The sequence below is a fragment of the Poecilia mexicana genome, unplaced genomic scaffold (genome assembly GCF_051168715.1).
Source record: "Poecilia mexicana isolate PSO_F unplaced genomic scaffold, ASM5116871v1 scaffold_23, whole genome shotgun sequence".
In the NCBI taxonomy this organism is placed as follows: Eukaryota; Metazoa; Chordata; class Actinopteri; order Cyprinodontiformes; family Poeciliidae; genus Poecilia; species Poecilia mexicana.
Window position 1 is genome coordinate 4,385,190 of NW_028263392.1, and position 20,083 is coordinate 4,405,272.

The following is a 20,083-nucleotide window of genomic DNA, read 5'->3' on the forward strand; positions in this document are numbered from 1 at the left end:
CCACAACACCATCTGTTAGGGAAAAGGCAGCGGAGTGAAGGGCAGAGCTCCGCATTCACATAAATGGATTTTCAATTTATTAAATTGTTGACTGACACCCTTGTAAATTTTCGCTTTATGTGTTGCGGCCTATTCTTGGAGCGTCGGATTTCGCAGAAGCTTGTTGCTATACATCCTTACAATCCCTAATATTAGGGTGGAAAAAAATATCCTGCTACATCTGTTGTTTTGTGATAGCTGAATGATTTAAAAAAAAAAAAAATTATGTATATATATTTTTACACCACAGTCGCCTCGTATTAGCGTGATCGGGACGTGAGGGGGGTCGTTTTTTTCTCCCTCTTTTTTTCTTAAATTAACCGAAATAAAACCTGCTTCCCAGACACACTTCAGGTGTTTTGGCAAGCGATTTTATGTGTGAACACTCGCAGTTTTCCGCTAACAGGTGTGCCGCCCCTAAATGTGTTTGGAGACGTTCTTCCAGGGGGATGGCCATATGTCCCCTGTCGCTTCGCCCAAAAAGGTGAACAAATCTCGTGAAGTTGCCGTCGTGCCACGCTGTGTGAACCCGAGCTAATTTCTTTCATCTTCTTCTTGGGTGTTTTATTAATAAGTGGAGCTGCTTCTGAAGGAAGAGTCACACAGTGGACAGCGAGTCCACCTCAGTGGGGTGGGGGGGGGAGCCGCACCGGGTCGCATCTTCCTATCTCTTTCTTTACTGTATTTAGGAAGCACCACGAAGGGGTTAGAGAGCAAGGAGAGGGATCTTAATGTTTACGCTGAAGCAACTGTTGCCAAGCGCCGTTCTCCCCGACAACAAGGCAGTAATTGGTACTTTTAGCTGCTAACCTTGCGGAGGTGGTGGAGTAAGGGTGGGCTTGGACAAAAAGCTTTTTGATACATCTCCTCTCTATTTGTTTCTCCTCAAAACCATCAAAATGACTCCTCTTTTCTTTTCTTTTTTTTTTTTTAACATTATAAGTTATTTATTTTCTCTTACCAAAGACTGCCCATAATCTTGGCAGGGCTTGGATCAATTGGAGCGTCTTTAGAAGGAATCGATGAAAACTGTGTCCAGACACACACGGCCCAGCTCAACCAGACATGAATTGATCATCAAAATATCAACATCATCATTTCGTAATGGAGCATGTTGGCGACGACGAGAGGGAATAGCCAGACTGAGCAGCATCAACAGGCTGTAAATAAATGAGCATGTGATTTGGGGGGAAAACAATTTAAAAAATCTTATATTAAACATTCAGTCATTCAGTGTTGTATCATTTTTGTCCGTGAGGTGTGAGCTGCTCCATATTATTCAAACAGCAGCACCTCCTTTTTTTGTATGAAGGAAATAACTTTTTACACAATAAAAACACAAAATCCTACCAAATACTTTTTGTGTCAAAGGAATTATTGACCTAAAATAAGTTCCCATATCTTGATGAAAAGTAAATGTTTGTCTTATTTCAAAACTATACAAAGAATACTTGGTAAGATTTAGTATTTTTGCAGTGAACAGTGCAGATGGTCCTTCAGGAGAATAAATTTAGTTGTAATTTGTATAATGTAGCAAATATTCAGGTGTGCTTCCCCAGTACAGCGTTTCTTATCCTGAAATTTTCCTTTTCGATTGTGTAACCCAGATTATTATGGGTGAGGTCTGACCGGTGCAGACGTGGTGTTTAAAAATAAGAAAAATAAAAAGTTCCTTTGAATTCATTCTGAAGCTCTGTGTTTGTTTGAATTCGTTTAATGGTTTTGTTTCTGATCAGCGGTGAGCGTGTGTTTAATCAGATATTATCGCCCGTTACTCCCTGCCTGCCGGCTCAATGCCTCACTGTTCGGGGTGGACAGTCGTAGACAAACTCCACCCGAGCTCCTATAGCTGCTTATTCAACGCTGACCCTTACTGTGTTTGTGGAGGAGGAGAGGGATGAAGGAAGGTGGAGTCGCTGGAGCCTCCCTCCGCCGCTGCCAAGGCTTAAGTCAATGTGGAGACTGTTTTCGGGGATCTCAAGCCGGGGCCCTTTCCTGTGGACCCTCCTCCTCCTCCACCCCCACCCTCTCCTCAGCCTGGCTGGGCCTGGCGCTGGCACAGAGGTCCCTTTGTTGCGCGCCCGAGAGCCCCAGCTTTCTGTCCGTCTTACTTTCCCCCCTACCCCACCTCCTCTTTTTTTTCCTCCTCTGTTCCCTCCCTTTTTTTTTTCCTCTAAAAGTCTTCACAAATATGAGATAATAGGAAAAATGGAGCTGGCATCTTGTGGGTGACTCAAAGCAAAACGTCTGAGGGGGAAAAAAAATAGAAAGCAAGAGAGAGAAGGCAAGAGGAGAGATATTGTTTGTGAGACGGACAGAGGTTGCGCCTCTCACCATGGATCCGAAACAGCCCGGATGGGGGTGGGGGCGCCGTGACACACATATGTACGCGGTTTCCCTCTCTCGGCAGGTGGACGGGGTTGTTTTGGCTCAGCCGCAGGGCAGCAGCTTGACTCTGTTTGAGCCAATGAGCCAAAATAATAGCACTGGAGTCCAGAGTTATTGTCAGCATTTTTTTTTTCTCCCCACTCTGCTTTTCCCAGAATCCTCCTCAGCCGAGTGGGATTCCAATCAGGACATCTCCCATCGATAATTTTGTGTGGAAAATACTAAAACAAAAAAAAAACGAGAGACTAAATGAGACGTGCTGTAAAGTCAAAGAAAGGGAGAAGGTGTTTCGACGCAAGCTAAGAGAAGTTGGGGAGGGGGAAAATATTTTGGGGAAACATTTGAGTGAGACACAGAGACATCAGGAGAGATGATATTTCATTCATCATGAGACTAATAAGCAACTGGAACAAGATGACATGGAACATACAGATGACTTTTTTTTAGACAGGACATAAATAGGAAGGTGGAGCTTTAATACGTTAGCTTAAACATAAATGCGTTGGCATTACTGTTGTTCCGAGGTGAGTGGGTGTCCCATCTCCGCCCTCTGCTCAGAGCACCCCACCCCGCGAAATATGCAGCTCCCGCCCCAGCGTGGGCAACAAGCTCCGCACACTTACCTCACCGCCATCATACACCCATCCCATACACACACACACACACACACACTCACACTAACAGGCGTCATGCCACTCGCCAGAAGATGAGGGAGTAGTTTGTGAGTTTCATGGAAAGAGTTGTGCCATATTCATTTTATATTCAGGCTCTGACAAATGAGGTGGCTGCTTTATTTTTAATATTGTTTATTTTTGTTTAAATTAAGTACAAAGAATCCAAGGTGAATAACTGTTTTTTTTTTGTGTGTTGTTTTTTTAATCACTGGCATCAGGTGTACGGGAATCTGTATGAATGTCTGGAAAAAGGTTTTTCTCTCACCGTTTAGTAATCCATGACTTCCTGTTCCCCCTGTGGAACAAATATGACCTGGTGAAGAAGCTGTTTTAGCCACGCTTCAAAATAAGGAAGACAAGAAAACTTGCTTTTCGACTTTAGAAAGTATATTTTTTAAATAATAAAAACGTACAAATTACAAGACTTGCCTAAACCTTAAATTGCCCATTTAAAAAGTTTACCTGGCCTGTGCAGCATACCAGAAAATGACAATTTCTGTCCTACCATCACAAATGTATATTTGGAGTTTTGCAGTGTCGCGTCATTCTGTAAGCCTTCTTCTCTTCCAATAATCCTAGTAACCTGTCTTTGTAAAGTGCTTTGTAATTGAAAATAATACATCCTGTGGTCGTCATTGGGTGTTCAGGCAGGGGAGTGATGCCCAAATTGGCATTTTAAAAACATTTCTTTACACATCTTTGCGAAGGATCATGACAAATATATCTGCAGCTGGATGTTTTTTTTAGCCTCAAATGTCTAACGCAGGCCAAAATAGATGAGCTGTTTTCATTCTGTTCACTGAAATGGAAGATAAAAGTATTGAATCTGTGAATGTGGCAGAGGTGAAAAGGAGGCTTTCTGGAAGTGATGTGTGCCAGACGCGATGGGTATTGTTGTCTCGGAGTCTGGAGTCGTCTAAGAAAGCACATTTGGAGGTTGACAGCATTCTAATGCGCCAAAAACAGCAGCAATGAGAAGCTAATAGCTGGGAGTCAGAGTGACATTTTCTAAGGTGACAGTTCCAACCTATTCAGAAGTTTGTATGTTGGTGTTTTTTTAGTATGGTTTGGGCGACAGTGGAGGTTCACCGCATCATTCAGCGGCTCACTAAAAGATTCAGCTCCTCTTTTCTTTTCTCCAGCCTCCCTCTCCAGCTCCCCCCTGCCCACTTCCTCCCTTTTCACCGTCCGCCACACAATGAAAGAGCCTCTTGGCTTTTATTAATAGTTAAAGTGGCCCCGGCCTGTCACCGGGGACAATGGCTGCAGCCCTGTTAATAAATAAAAATAATAACTAGGAGATGGAGACGGAGAGCGAGGGAGACGGAGAGAGAACGGGCGACACTGCCATTTGTTGTTCCCTCTCACTTGTCAAAGCTCTTTGGCTTAAAAGCCTCTGTCATTGTTGAGGGAAAGAGGGATGGTGGAGGGTGGGGCGGGAGGGGGAGACGGGACGGAGAGAAAGAAGGAGTGCAGGGACTAATAGCACCTGTTGGGGTGATGCTAAGACAGCTGACATGGGGAGAGCTGCAGGAGTCTGCTTCTTCTACACGTGTGTTCTCTCACTGCTCCCTGTTTTAGACGAACATTCTCCTCCTGCTTCATACCTTCATCGCTCAGCCAAACAACACCCCCCTCTTACCCACCCACCCCGAGGGAGACGGGAAGCACCGGGGGAGGGAGGGGTGGCGGGGTGCGTCAGGGACTGAATCTCTGTCAACGCAGCAAACACAAGGACAGGCCAGGACAAGGACGAAGGCGAGATGAACAGGAAAAGTCAGAGGTGGCCTGGTTTGAACTTCAGTATTGATCTTTGACCGTGTGTATGTGTGTGTGTGCGTATATGTGTGTGTGTGTGTCTGGGAGCGTGCGACCAGGGTAATCAGCAGGGCGTGAATGCACTTGTCTCAAAGCCAAAAGAAAAGGACAACACTGAACCCTCATGGGAAGCTGGAGGCACATAACAGTGGAGGTACGTGTGTGTGTGCGTGTGTGTGTGTGTTTCTCTGCCAAGCCCAAACATCTTTAGTCCCTTACGTGTTGATTTGTGTGTGTGTGTGTGTGTGTGTGTGTGTGTGTGTGTGTGTGTGTGATTGAAGGAATTACTGAATCCTGAAAATCTTCCATTTTCTGCCATCCTCGTCTCTTGACGATACCTCCGCGGCTTAAAGGGAACCATTAGGAAATCAGTTTTTGATTGGTAGTGAAATAAATAATGTTTAGCACGATGGATGGATGTGAAGAACAGCTGTTCAGCTCAACAAGGATGTAAACCTGGATTTTTTTTTTTGTTTTGGTAATAACATCTACGCCTGTACAAGGGTGATTCTTACTCGAATAGTGTCTTGGTCGAGTCCTTCCTTCTGAGCCCCCTCCGACTTCCCTCAGCTTTTTTTTTGTATGTGTTTGTGTCTTTAAAAATATGAAAAAAAAAAAAAAAAGGTTTATAAAAATCAAACTGTAATTTAAAGCAGTGCTTTTTAAGTGCTTTCATGGTCCAACTCGATTTTCTAGTTTCTTTAAAAAACATGGGAGCAACCCGGTTCATCACATCAAAAAACAGCCGACAGATGTTTCTACTGACGGCGAATCGTATCGGCCACATGAAAATGTGCCATTAAAAACCACGCACTTAAACTTTAAGTGTGGTGGTGACTTATGGGTTTATTGGTGTTTGCTTATGATGTGTGCAGCTGAATCCATCACTGAGTCACAAAAACAGTGACAATTTGTCTACTGTAAGTTTAAGACGAGTTAACATGAGCAACAGCTGTAAGCTGAAGTAAACCATCAGATATTGGTTTGGGAATTGCCATTCGATGATGAATACTTGTGTGTCAGCATGTAAACAGGGTGTTTCTGTTTTAGCTGCTGGGTGTGGCGCTGTTAAAGTTAGAAATTGTGTCATTTAAATACGTAGAAGAAACTTGCAGGGTGTTGAAGTGTGCGCAAAAGTTCAAAACAGTTTGTTTCTCTGTAAATGATTAGGAAGACTTCACACTAAAATGTAATTTCCACCACTGTGTGTAACTTTCTGATTTGTGTGTGTGTGCAGTCTGTATGCACACACTCAGGACTGAGTCTCTCCATGCACATGCTCTCCTGTGTGACATTTCCACTCCTCCCGCTGTGTGCGTGTGTGTGTGTGTGTACATCTGTGCAGAATTGTGACCACAGTTAGAATCATAATTAGGGATTCTGCGTGTGTGCCCGTGCAGAGCTTTGTGTGTGTGTGTGTGTGTGAGAGAGAGACTGTGTGAAGTGTGTGTTGAAAACAAAGCGCTAGCTGATAATGTGTCCATTGTGGCGGGTGCATTAAGGCCCTCTTTGTCTCAGGGCCCACAGGGCTAATGATTCTCTACCAGCAGGTGAGAGGGGAGAAAAAGCCTCTCTCTGTCTGTCTCTCTGTCCTCCACTCGTCTCTCTCTTCCTCTCTCGCTCGTTTCCCTTTCGCTCACTTGTTTTTGTTTTTCAGATTTGCTCTCTTTTCGATTATCAGCTTCTCTCCTTCCGCCTCTCTCTTTCTCTCCCTCTCCCTCTCTTTCCTGCTGATGCGGCCATTAGGCTGAGCCGCCGCTGCCTTTATTACAGCAAATGGACTTTAAATGAGCTTTATTGTCATGTTGGCCAGCCAACTGAATCCCTCTCTCTCTCCCTCTCCTCTGCAAACCCTCACCCCCCGACCTCCCTCCCTTCCTCCCCTAAACAGAGGCCCCCAGCATTGAGAGGCTGTTGTCAAAGGACTGGAAGGATAAACTTTTGGCCATGGGCTCAGGGCACATCGGAGAAATTAAAGGTACGGCAAAAGGAAATAACGACGGCATAAAGCAACGCTTATGTAACGGTAACGACCACTGAATCCATACAAAGTCCAGTTTTGGACTTTGTGTTGCGTTATCAGAAAAATAGATTATTATTTTTAAAATCCAGGATGAGCTCAGCTTTGTTTTATACAAATTAACTACAATGATTGGAATGAGTAAAAAGTTAAAACAGTTAGCAAGCACCCTGTTTACAGCATACACTTTCATGCTTCCAAAAATCACCCTTTTGTAACATTATAATTATCACAATCATTAATAATAGTAGTAGTAGCAGTAAAAGTGACATTTTTTTATTTTACTTAGTCACATGTTGACTCTCACCTACACACAGGCTGTCGTCTAAACTATATTTTTTCTCCTATAAGTGAGATCTCTGTGAGACTACATGTATGAATAAAATACGATTAATTAAGGAGACACTATTTTGTAAAATTGACTTTTTTGAGCGTTGCGTCATGATATAATGTTACTTCATCATCAAAAACATACCTGGAGTGTTGCCTTGAGGCTTTTATGCCTGTTTGAGAAATCAACCGCCGTGGGAGAGGACAAAGCTCCATCTCACGGAGCCCCCACTCTGCTCCTTCAGACTAGCCAGCAGCAATTAGCAAGCACCTGGTGGAACTGCGTGTCTGCTGAGCTCGATATAGGAGCTACTTCTCAATGAAACTCTTCTAAAAACATTGTTAAAGCATTTATTAAGGAGCGATTAAAGACCTTTCTGAAACTCTTTATAATGGAGTTTCTTTTAAAAATTTCTTTTAAGTCATATTTGATGTAGCATTTTTAAAACAGAGGTTAACGTATCTACTTTATTATGCTACAAAATGGGTCTTTAATAAAGATTCACATGAAAACAACAGGATATACTTCATGAATTTACTAGATGGGCTTTCATCGGTTTAAGACGGTGATGGTAACCTCAGTGAGATTTGTGCAAAAAGCATTTTACCTCTAATAGGTAAAATAAAGACTCCAGTGCATATTGGATGAGCAAATGTATAACTGCTTAGTTTCTCTCTGCTGAGCTGAACTCATGACATATTTAACAGCTTTAAGATCATTTTCAGTGTTTTACAAGCAATTCTTAAATTTTACAAGTGCCTTTTATTTCAGGCATAAATATCAAGCTGCAGCCCAAACACATGATAAACCCAGCTATTAGGAAATCAGCTTATATCCCCAAGGCTTTTATTTTGAAGTTTGTAAGACGCTGTATCTGCTCATCTGTCATTTTAGCAATCTTGACAGAAAGTCTTTTTCTTCTGAGGGCGATTTGTTTGTGTTGTGATCCGTCGCTGTGGTTGAGAAAGATTACGTTGTGACAAAACTACAAATCCCACGATGCATGAAGCAGTAACTCCTGTTGGAAAATTTCATCCCCAGACATTTAATTTTTTTCCCCCACAAAAATGTTGGTTTATTGTGCGCTGGAAAGCCATTTAAAGTCAAATTCAGTTACTGCGCAATGTGAAAGTATGTTTATGGAGGCTCTGCTTGGAAACGCCGGTGACGGTAAAATCTGCGGTTGATGAGCTTAGCATATGTTGAGGGTGTCAAAGTTGGACAAATGGAGCCGAGAAAGTTCTATTTAACTTGCTTAAACTGTCATGTAGATGTAAGTTATTAAGTTAATTAACTTCTGAAATGCTGCGTTCTGAGTAGTGTTGAAACTGGATGTGACGTTATTGATAATTTCAGCGTAGGGGAGTAATGGTAACCGTGGGAAACCCATTAGATTTGTTTCTCTTGGTAACCATTCAAACATCCCTACCATCTTGTGGATTCTGTTTCTAAGCCGGACCAGCTGGTGCATTTTCAAAAAGAATAACCGTCACGTTCTGTTTATTGGCTCATCAATCTATTTCTTTCAGAGTGAGGGAGCCATTTGGGTTGAAGTTTCAAGAAAAAAAAAGTAAAGTAAAACCTTCCGCTTCCTTGGCTATATGTCATAAAGTTAACTACGTCCTTGTGGGTCCATCTTTTTTTTTCCTGAAGCTCACCTCTACTTAACATCCAAGACGGACGGATGCAGGAATCAGAGACCGAAATGAGAAAAAGATGAGAGAAAGGTAGAGGAGAGCAGCTATTATTTCCCGTAACTTCGGGGCAAAGCCGTCGTTCTCCTCCAGTAATTGAACTTCATTAGGAAGCAAAGCAATATGTAATCAAAGAGGCTCACTGAGGGGCCTGGCCATCTAGAGGGGGGGCTCCATTGATCAAACCCCCTCTTCCAGCGCCCTGTCGCGCTGACATTTCAGCGGAGGGACTTCCCGCTTGGCGCGCCGCACACCAGCAGCTGGGGAGCAATATATGCATGCCTCTGTTTAAGTTCGTATCTGCTGAAACCACGACGAGTGTGTCTTTGTACTTACGTAATGTTGTGTGTGTGCGTGGAAAAGTTAAGATGTTTGCGCTGCTCTCTCACGTCTGCATTTTTTTTTTTCTCCCCCAAATCAAATTCCACTGAAGAACTTTCTGCCGGGAACAAAGTGCTTCTGAGCCGCCGCTGCCTCCTGCGCCATAGGTGTTGGTAAAAGGCCCCATGCGGTTCACATCGCGAACTATATGCACTCACCGTTACATGGAGGTGGAGAGACAGAATAAATGTTCACATAGAGGAGGATCATTAACATCAAGCGCATCTCAGTAGATGGTGGAAAGAAAGACTTTGATTCACCTCGCCTTCCTTCACACTATTAGACGTTTTACATGTGCACATTGAATGTCAGCCTGATGACAAGAAGCTGAGCGCACCCTGGTGTTCAGGTTGGCCAGGTTAAAAACAGACTCGTTAAATTCAAAACTCACGGAAAATATGAACACTGCTGGTGACAGAACTTATGTCCTGTAAATTGAAACAAACGTGACATTAATTCAAAATCTAACTAATAAAATACATTCAGCTTAAATATTAGTAGATTGCTGTTGCTGAATAGTATATATGATGTTAAATTAATGAATTTAATGGTAAAGAAATCCATTATTCCCATTTCGATAAAAACAAAAAAATCTCATTTCCAATAAAAGCAGTCTTATTTGTATATTATTATGTAAATGCCTGCACTATTAAATGTTTAAAAATAGTTTTGATTGCAGGACCTTTAATATAATAACCAGCCAACAATGACTTATCATTATGATGCTCAAAATGACTCCAAAACTATGAAGTTAAAGGATATATCCACTGATTGGTTGCTACAAACATTAAATTCTGTCAGCGAATTAATGACCTGACCACAATAAATACTTACAATATTGTCTATAAATAACTTATGAAGTTTTTGGTGACTAAACTCTTTGAATAAAGTTGCACCAATCAACCAGTTAGCGACTGGAATCAACCAGTTTTTCCTTGATTTCATTATAAATATATCACAACCAATAACTCACAACATTTTTGGTGTATAAATCCAGATCATGCACTTGGATGTACTTTTGAGTTCAATTAAAACCAGGTAACTGTTGAGGGACATGGACTTGAATGCATAAGCATAAATGTTGTCCTTTCCTGTTGGGAATTAAATTGGAAATGGTAAAAACCGGAATTGCGGCACTGAAGAAATTTGGGAACCGGATAAGCCTCCACTCCTCCTCTCCATCCCGTCCTCCATGTCTTTCCTCCTTCGCTTTCCTACCCGAGGCTCCTCCATCCATTGGCTGCTTCTCTTCGTTCTCATTCCCTCCCGTCTCACCCGCGAGGAGTTATCAGCGCAGCCGGGGTCATTAATTAGCGGTAGGAGCGCGGTGACAAGTATTACATTGTTGGAAATTGGTTAATTACCCTGTATGTGAGCAAGGCTGTGAGTTTGTGCGTGTGTGTGTGTGCGTGTGTATGCGTGTGTGTGTGTGTGTGTGTGTGTGTGTGTGTGTGTGTGTGTGTGTGTGTGTGTGTGTGTGTGTGTGTGTGTGTGTGTGTGTGTGTGTGTGTGTGTGTGTGTGCACGCGGGAGTGAGAAAGGAGAAAGTTGGTCTTGGTTCTGATAATCACAGGATGGAGTAATCTGCCTAAGGAAGAATGTGTGTTAACCCGTGGAGGAAAACAGTTATTGATCCGCCTGGCTGCCTGCCTCAGAGCAGCGGAGGAAGCAAGGCGATGCAGGCTGATTTATGAGGTCAGCAGAGGAGGAGCTAAAAGCAAGAGATCTGGTCTCGCTTCTTAGTTTGTCCTGAAAATATTCTTGTTTACTGATAAATGATACTCAAAAGAGGGTCAGAGTGTGAAAAGGTCAGATTTTTTCCCCCCCACCAGAATCATTAGCTGCGTTTCTATTGCAAACATGAGCAAAAATTTGTCAACGTTCAGCTAATATCGAAAAAATTAAGGTATTTCCAGGGTGCTGTGGTGGCACAGGGGTTAAGCTCAACCCACATAAGGAGGCCTTAGTCTTTGACGCGGCCATCGCAGGTTCAATTCCCGGCCTACTGACTTTTCCAGCATGTCTTCCCTCTCTTCTTCCTTCTCTATCTTAGCACTTTCAAATAAAGGCCACTAGAGCCAAAAGAAAAACCTTTAAAGAAAACATTAAGGCATTTCCTTTAATTAAACTCAAATGTGAATAAGTTTGTTCACGCGATTAGTCATTAAAAAACATACTCTCACACTCCTACCACTTCCTGTCGTCTTCTTCGTCTTTTCCACCAGTAGTGACATCCGCTTGATTATCATCTGACTCGTGTTACGGAAAAAAAGTGTTTCCATCGCAGCGAAACACGCTAATTCCAATACGGCAGAGAAACCACCTCGTCCTAGCGCAAAAAAAACGATTCAGCGAAAAAGATGAGTTGGCGTGTTTCCGTAAAGCAAATTTACTTTCATAATTCCAATTTGCAAATTGTTAAGGTAAATAAAAACATCTGCAGCCGAACATCCACTTCCTTCTGGCGCAAAAAACACGTTTATTTAAAACGCTAGCTTCTGTTCTGCTTCTGTTAATCAAATTCCAATTTGCGCAGTTTTAAGCTCAATGGAAACACAGCTAATAAAGCCTTTGGTTTTTACTACATTTCAGAGTGTGTGTGTGTGTGTGTCTCACGTCTGTGTTGGAAGGTTGGTTAACCCCTACAAAAAAGCCTCCTTTGATCCATCGTTTCACCTTTGCGACCCCCCCCCTCTTCTTTCTGCCCTTTTCCTCCACACCCCTTCACCCCGCGTTTGAACAGCCTAACGTTTTTAACACAAGGCCCTTTCTTGTCTCGGTCAGCTTTAGCTCCACACACACACGCGAGCAAGCACACCCCCCATCAACCACACATGCACACACTCTCCTGCTCTGGCTCTACAAAGGTGGGTCTGTGAGTTAGGACAGCGGCGTGTTTATTTTTCCAGCGGCCAGCGCTCCCGACAGTTGCCTTTATTGTTCATTGTTGGCGGATGGATGGAGCGCGGCACGGGGGGGGAGCTGAGGGAGGAAGAGGAGGCGCGGGGTTTGCCAGTGGGCAGCGGAGGAGGACGTGGCGGACAAATGGACGTCTTCCACCTTCTCTAGCGGTCAAAGGGCGGATCAGCCATCCCTTACTCCTTTTATTTTTTATCGCCTTGTCTTTTTCTTTCTTCTACCGTCTTTCTGCTCCCTTTCTTTTCCTCATCTGGTTTGACTGGCGCAGGAATGCGGTCCTGTTAAAGGTAGCAGCCGAGGAACAATGAGGGATTGTGCTCTTCCACACACACACACACACCCACACGCACACACACGCTAAAACAAAGGCATGTAGGCAAACATGAGTACATATGACCAGACAAGAACTCACACACTCGTGCTGATTGGGCCTCAGTGTGCCTCCCTATAACTACATCCTGTTGAATGATTTAGGCCTTGTGTGGAGGCCTGTGCGTGTGTGTGTGTGTGTGTGTGTGTGTGTGTGTGTGTGTAATGGAGCTGGTATGTCAGGATCTAAGGAGTCAAAGGTCAGGCCATGCTAAATGTGAGAAGGAGGTTGGCTGACTGCAGAGTAAACACAGACCAGACACACTCTATTTTGCTCAGTTCTCCCTCTCCTCTCTCTCTCTCTCTCTCTCTCCTAAGCTTAATCACACAGAAATACAGCTTGATAGCTGCGGCTCAGTCTCCAAATGTCCCCGTAATTCTGCGGAAAACCAAATACGTTTGCGTTTGGCTTCCAGTTTTTTAGTGAGAAATGTAAATTCCCCAAACCTGGCTGCGGATCGGTTTTTGTTTGTGAAACGTATGAGTCTGGCTCTGATTTTTACATTTGCTTTTTTATTTTTGCTTCTTTTTTCTCCTGCTCCTGCTCCCCACCACATTTTGCCTGTTTACAAATATTTCCTCCGCCAGATTTATTTTTCCTTCTTTCAATAAGGCAGTAAAGCTGATGATGATGATGGATGGGACTTGATTAATTGATGCCGGCCTTTTGCCTCCCAGGGAAACTGGTTAACATCTGGTTGTGCGACTCTGGAGCAGACCGATGCTCGTTATCAAAGCACATCTTCCACTGCCACAATCCCCCCTGCTGTTAAGACCCCAAACCAGCCATATATAAATCTAACCAACAAGCCATGGATGTCTTTACTGGGGTTTAATGTTTTTTTTTTTTTTTTTTTGGTGTTTTAAGTCTAGGAACTAGGATTTTCTAAAGGCATTCATACCTTTCAAACTTTTCCCACAAACGCCTGTGTATTTTCTGTGATAGACCAACACAGTATTGTATAATTGGCAAAGGGAAGGAAAACGATACGTGGCGTTTCAACATATTTGGGGCGCAGCATTGATTTGTGACCGGTCCCCAAACCCCAAATGAAAACCCATCATGAAGGGGAACATTCCTAATCACAGATGTTCATTTTTAAACAATTTTGAAAATCTTTCCATTCATAATTCTGCACTACGTTGTGCTGGTCTATGGCATCAGTAAGTTGGGTGGATGTTTGAGGTTACGTCGTGTCAGAATGCAAAAACGTTTACTGGGTTGCAAACAATCATTTTAGTAAACGACTGTTTTATCGATCATTCTGACGATTAATTTTATTAATTTATTTCATTCTATTGCCTAAGGTGCACTGACAGCATTCCTTTAGTGAATGTTGACCATTTGTAGCAAAGGGTGCGTCTGCTTGACTCAACATCAGTACAGTGTAGGGCTGATCTAATGATTATTTTTTGGATTAACCAATAAATAATTGGATAAAAAAAAGATGGTTAGTAGAATAAATTTTACCAGATTTGAAGCTAAAACTGAGACATGAAGAGATCTGGGTAGAACATATTTGCAGACAGTGAAGATTTCTTTATCTTGCATGTAAACTGTATATAATTTTTGTACTGTTTTGGCCTAATTACTGCTCTGATTGTGTTCTTCTTTCAGCAGGTAGCCATTTTTTTTCGAGTCTGTATTCTCCAGTTGGTGATTAACCGATCACTAAATTAGTTGATGATTATTTCAATTGACTCATCACGATTAATCCGATCAAACTTTTCAGTCCTGCAAGGTATTAATACTTTTTGAAATCACTGAACGAAGGACTTTCTAACCACACAAAGGCAAATTGTTGGTTTGATTTATATTCTCTGTTTGAGCAGGAGGGAAAAAAAGGTTTCATAGCGAAACCTTAGCTGAGTCTTGTACTCTTCTTCAAAGTGCTAACATTTCACCTTTGACCCGTCACCCATCTCTCCCCCCTCTAATTTTTTTTCTTTTTTTCTGCCCTTTAGGTACCCCAGACAGCCTGGCGGAGAAAGAGCGCCAGCTCATGGGCATGATTGGCCAGTTGAGCAGCCTGAGGGAGCAGCTTCTGGCGGCGCACGAAGAGCAGAAGAAGCTGGCCGCCTCACAAATGGAGAAGCAGAGGCAGCAGATGGAGCTGGCCAAGCAGCAGCAGGACCAGGTAGAGGAGCCTCATGTGAAGGGCCTCATTTGGAAAAGCTCTGCAGCTGAAAACTCCATCCTAATTAGTCGGTCGCTCTAATTCTGCACAAACAGGAATCATAAAAGCGCCGAGTTTACCTTTAAACGGGGCGAATCTTGGCCAAAATTCACCTTCTTACTCTGTGCAAATTTGCTAAGCTTAAACAATAAAAAGCGGGCAAAACCACAACAGCGCGCAGATATTTGCGTTCAGTCAAATGCATTTATTTATGCAGACGCATAAAGAAAATAAATAGACCTTGGAAGTACTGGAAACAGCGCACATTTATTTAACATGTGTCCAAAGTTTTATTTTACTGTCTTGAACAAACTGTTCCCGTGCAGTCATGAAAACTCTGGGAAAGTCTGCAATTAGATTTTTTTTTCATTACCCAAGTCAGCATAAGTGTAAAAAAAATTTAATTTAGTGTGAAAGACTTTGTAGGAACCAAGCAAAGAGATTTTTACTGCTGCACCGGGATATATAAACAATAGTGGCTTCATTAGAGAGTCTTCCACCAGCATAAGTTAATGACAAAAAAAAATCATCTGACTTTATGTGCAAGTTCTTTTACACATACCCAATTCCATGTAGCGCAGAGCATTAGTGCAACCAGAGAAACACACAGGAATCAGCTGAGGGCATGTTGTATTGGAACGGATGTAGCAAAAGCACACACACACTTCTTCCTCCCTCGCTCTCTTACTCACACACACACACACACACACACGCACACACACACACACACACACACACACACACACACGCACACACACACACACACACACACACACACACACATCCAGGTTTCCAGGCAAGAGTCTGCCAGGTATTTGCATAGTGAAGGGTTTCCCTTTTTGTTGTTGTTGTGTGCTCTTTTTTTTTTTCTTTGCTTCTGGAGAGCTTCAGTTTACAAAGAGCCACACAGAGAAACACAGCTGTAAGGACAAATCACCTGTGACAAACACAAAGCATTACAGAGCCCTGGGCTGCATCTCACAGCAGCGCACAGAATGACTGTGACAGAACAAGAATGTATGTGGAAGCTGGACTCTTTAGCACATCCCTGTCACTGTATGTCACACTGGATTTTTTTTTCCCCCGCCCCCTCCAGAAACTGAGCTTCTAACGTCTTAGGGGAGCTGCTTCATACAAAATTTGTAACAAAACTTGAACAATTTGCCATAAACTTGTCTACAAAATCAAATGTTTTTTTTTTCTTTATGCGTCGCTTTCGTATCTGTCCGTAAAGGTCCGCATACTGCTGAGTCCGGATGAGGCGAGCTTTAATATTTCATGAAGGGGCATCGACCCTCTGCCGTGCAACCGGCGGGCCTCAGAGACCCGCAGATGTGCTGCATCTCCCACAAGCTCCGCACGCACACACATTCGAAATATGCACGCTCTGAAAAAAATAAAAATAAAAGACATTGTGGTGTGTGTGCTCTGTTCCCAGATTGCCCGGCAACAGCAGCAGCTCCTGCAGCAGCAACACAAAATCAACCTCCTGCAGCAACAAATCCAGGTGAGGCCTGCTTGTGTGTGAGAGCGTGTGAATGTGAAAGCGTCTTTCAGTTGTGTGCATGCATATGTGTGTGTGCGTGCGTGTGTGTGTGTCAGAGTGGCCCACAAAGGCAGTTTTGTGATTGTAATTGTTGCAGCTTTGCTCTGTCATCAGCACTCGGAGCCTGAATCAACATTGACTTTTATAGCAGCTCCGATGTACACAACTTGTGCAATCACCTAAAACTGGCCTGTGCACCGTGATGGATTACAGCTAATGTGTTAGCAAGCATAAAGCTGTGCATTTCAAGTCAGTCGGCCGAGTGCATAAATGAGTGCCTTGCATCAAGTGATGAAACAAAGTCTTCTCAGTGAGGAAAAAAAAGAGGGTCCTACCAGGTGCCTTTATGAATAGCCACTTATAGATTTAATTTCTGTGTAGGAATAACCTAATTATGTCTCAGAAGAATTTGGGCTGTGTTGGCAAAAAAAAAAAAAAAAGACTAAAAAACAACAAAAGAAGCAAGTTTCCACTTTGCAGCTGCTCTGCAGAGGTGAGGGAGGAAAAGCAAGTGTTCATGCTGTTCTCCTCTGAGGGGAGAGGTGGCACAGACTAGCCAACTTTTTATGAAATATAACTTTTTAACTGATAGATTTTTGAAAGCGGATGAGTAAAGTTGAAAATAATGAGCAACTCGGCGCCACTTTACTGTTAAACAGGGGAAGCATAAGCATGTCTGTGTTTAATAGATCACAGTGACCCCCTGAACTTTTTCACATTTTGCCACATTATGACTGCAACTTTGTTTTCCATTAGGATTTTATGTGCTAACCTAATTCAAAGTGAATAGCTGTGCAGCAGAAGTAAAAGGGGTTTGTGGTTGTAATGCATAAGGGTGTCAATACATTTCCAACATTTTTTAATATTGGAAAATTTTCCCTTTTTTTTAGCCTTGTCCTGATTCTGAGAGATACTTTCAGCCTTCAACAGACCAAAGGACACATTTTTTCCATTATTATCGTAATACATCCAGGTGGAACTCCTTTAATCCCAAACTCAGAACGCAAACTCAATTTCCAGTTTTTCGCCGCATATTTGAAACATCCAAATCTAATCATGACCAGTATAAAGAAGAACCTTAAATAGACTCGCCGAGTTACTTGTCCTTTTCAATGTGAATCTTTGTCTCCTGCTTGAAAAAGGGGTGGGTATATATCTGAGCCTTTAAAAATAGACGTATTGTACTTTAGGGTGCTACACTGGAGCCTCTATTTTGGTCCAGGTGGCTTGGAACGAAGAGCCTGGGACTTTGTAAAGGCAGATGACACTGAATTTTAAGCTGAGAAAGCGGGGCTTTGTACCATAAAGAGACACTCTGTCCAAGAAGGAGCGCACACACACACATTCTCCTTCCCCCAAGAGTATAGTCATACACAGTTTGTGTGATAAGAGACCTTGTGATTGCATGTGCGTTGGACGTTTGTCTGTCCATGATTCCGTGCAAAGCAGTTTATTTGCTTTGTGCGAGTTAAAGTCGGCATTGTTCACGTTTTGTCTCTTTTGACAAAAAAAAAGAAAGAAGAGAGCACATGTTTGTTTCTTAGGGTTCCTCTGTGCCTTCTTGATGCTTTCATTTCTTCACGAGTGCGTGTGTGTGCGTGTGTGTGTGCGTTCTGCTGCAGCTGTGTGTGTGTTAAGCTATAAACACGTCCGCTCATGATTCACTCCCTCACGACCCTGCCGAGACAAAGCTCTCTTTTCCCATGACTTTGCAACCTTTTCCCAAACAAGCGTCTCTCCATTGAACGCGCTCAACAATAGTTTCTCACAAGCAGGGGCAGCTGTAGGCAGACTCGTTAAGAGAGGGACACAATCAACAGGGGCTCATCACAGGAGCTCCGAAATCGCACATTTTCACATGAATATCACATAAACACGCGTGCGCGCACAGGACAAAAACGGGGCAAAAACGTAAAATATTGGGCTTGCTGGCGTGCACGTAGTCGGGGTAGAGTCGATGATCAAACACGCACTCATCATCAAAGACTTGGTCGAGAAATGCACTGCTTAATCATTCATGAAGAGATTGTCCGCACAATCCCACAATACAATGGCCTGCCAGAGCGAGGGCACCAGGTTCAGTGTGTTGGGGGGTGTGTGTGTGTGTGTGCGTACATGTGTGCGTGTGTGTTTTGTGCCAGCACGATAAGCCCCTTGTGATTGCGTTTCCCCCTAACGAGGCTGTGTTCAGCTGTCCCTCCGTTCACGCGCCTTCGTCCGTGTGCATCCCGTCCTTGGCTTTGTTGAGCTCGAACCCCCCAAAGGCCCGCGAAGAATGCTTTCAACCGTCCACTCGGAAGAGGTGATGAAACGAAACGAATTATAACGCTCATGAAAAAGAGAAGAGAGTGACACACATCCTTCATGTATGGAGGACAAATTATTTATTGTCCTTGTATTGGGTTTCCTATTTTGTCTCGTCCTGAAACCCCAAAAGAAGTTTGCAGTATTACTGCCTATTTAGGCCAAAGGCGCTCTCGGAATTAGAATGCAGAGGAAGTAATGATACCAGCCCACGCTAACGATGTACAGCATCAACATTCGACAGTCAATCTAACTGATTATACGATGCCTTTTAAATCTAGTAGTTACTTTTTTAGCTTTTGACAGGTGTGACCCACAACCTTTAATGTCTTTTATTGGGATTTGTGGTGAAAAAATTCTGCTTTGGCATTGATTTTCTGTAGCATGATAGCAGAGAGGAAAGCTGGTTAAAGGATTGGTTCTCGTCGGAGTTGCGTGATGAAAATAGCGTCATTATTTCCTTTATGTCTTTTACTCTTCCATGTTTATGGGTAAAACAGCCCCAATGACTCAACTTCCAGAAGCCGGTTCTTCAGCCAGAGAGCAGGATGGATAGTTTTGAGAAGCAATTGTCTGAGACGGTGAAGAAGTACAAACCATTAGACAAAAACACTGAACTCCTTCTGTCCAGTGCAGTGGATGAACATCCCAAAGGCACATTCTGCTCTTTATTTCTCCGATAACATGAGAAATAAAATGAGATGTCACATCTCTTCAATCATTATTTCCTCCAAACTTATGAACTTGTAAAAGTCATTTGTTTCACAGGAACTAGTGGACCTTGAAGGTTTAGAAGCTGCAGAAGATTTCTACAATACAGCCAGAGCTGCAGTGGTAACACTTTATTTGAAGGGGGTTGAATAAGACTGTCATGACACTTTCATAAACATGACATAACACCTGTCATGAACATGAATAAGCCTTCATGAATATTTATGACTGTTGTCATAAAGCGTCGTTCGGTAAATTATGACACTTTTAATACAAAGTTGACATTATTCAAAATGTCTTTGTTATGACAACTTGATATTAACCAGGAAATCATCACTGTTCAAACTTTACCTTTAATAACATAAAGTTACCTAATTTTTAAAGTGAAATCAGTAATTATCTTATAACAAATTTATATCAGTAATGATTTCTTGGTTAATGTCAAGTTGTCATAACAACGGCATTTTGAATAATGTCAACTTTGTATTAAAAGTGTCATAATTTACCGAATGAGGCTTTATGACAACAGTCATAAATATTCATGAAGGCTTATTCATGTTCATGACATGTGTTATGTCATGTTTATGACAGTGTCATGACAGTCTTATTCAACCCCCTTCAAATAAAGTGTTACTGCTGCAGTCGAATGGTTTTGGTCAAGATATAGTTGTGTGTTCACTTTTAAGCCGACTAGACCTCTAAGCCTGACCTGA

General features: G+C 42.7%; 1 protein-coding gene across 3 annotated transcripts in view; it reads left to right on the forward strand.

Moving 5' to 3' along the window:
• sox5 (SRY-box transcription factor 5) overlaps positions 1–20,083 on the forward strand; it is a 250,688-nt gene that overhangs the window by 190,324 nt on the left and 40,281 nt on the right. For all 3 annotated transcript variants that reach the window (XM_088003581.1, XM_088003582.1, XM_015006532.2), the window contains 3 exons: positions 6,811–6,897; positions 14,598–14,770; positions 16,248–16,316. In XM_088003581.1, coding sequence (XP_087859707.1) covers positions 6,811–6,897; positions 14,598–14,770; positions 16,248–16,316 — 329 coding nt within the window. The remainder of the gene's footprint in view (positions 1–6,810; positions 6,898–14,597; positions 14,771–16,247; positions 16,317–20,083) is intronic.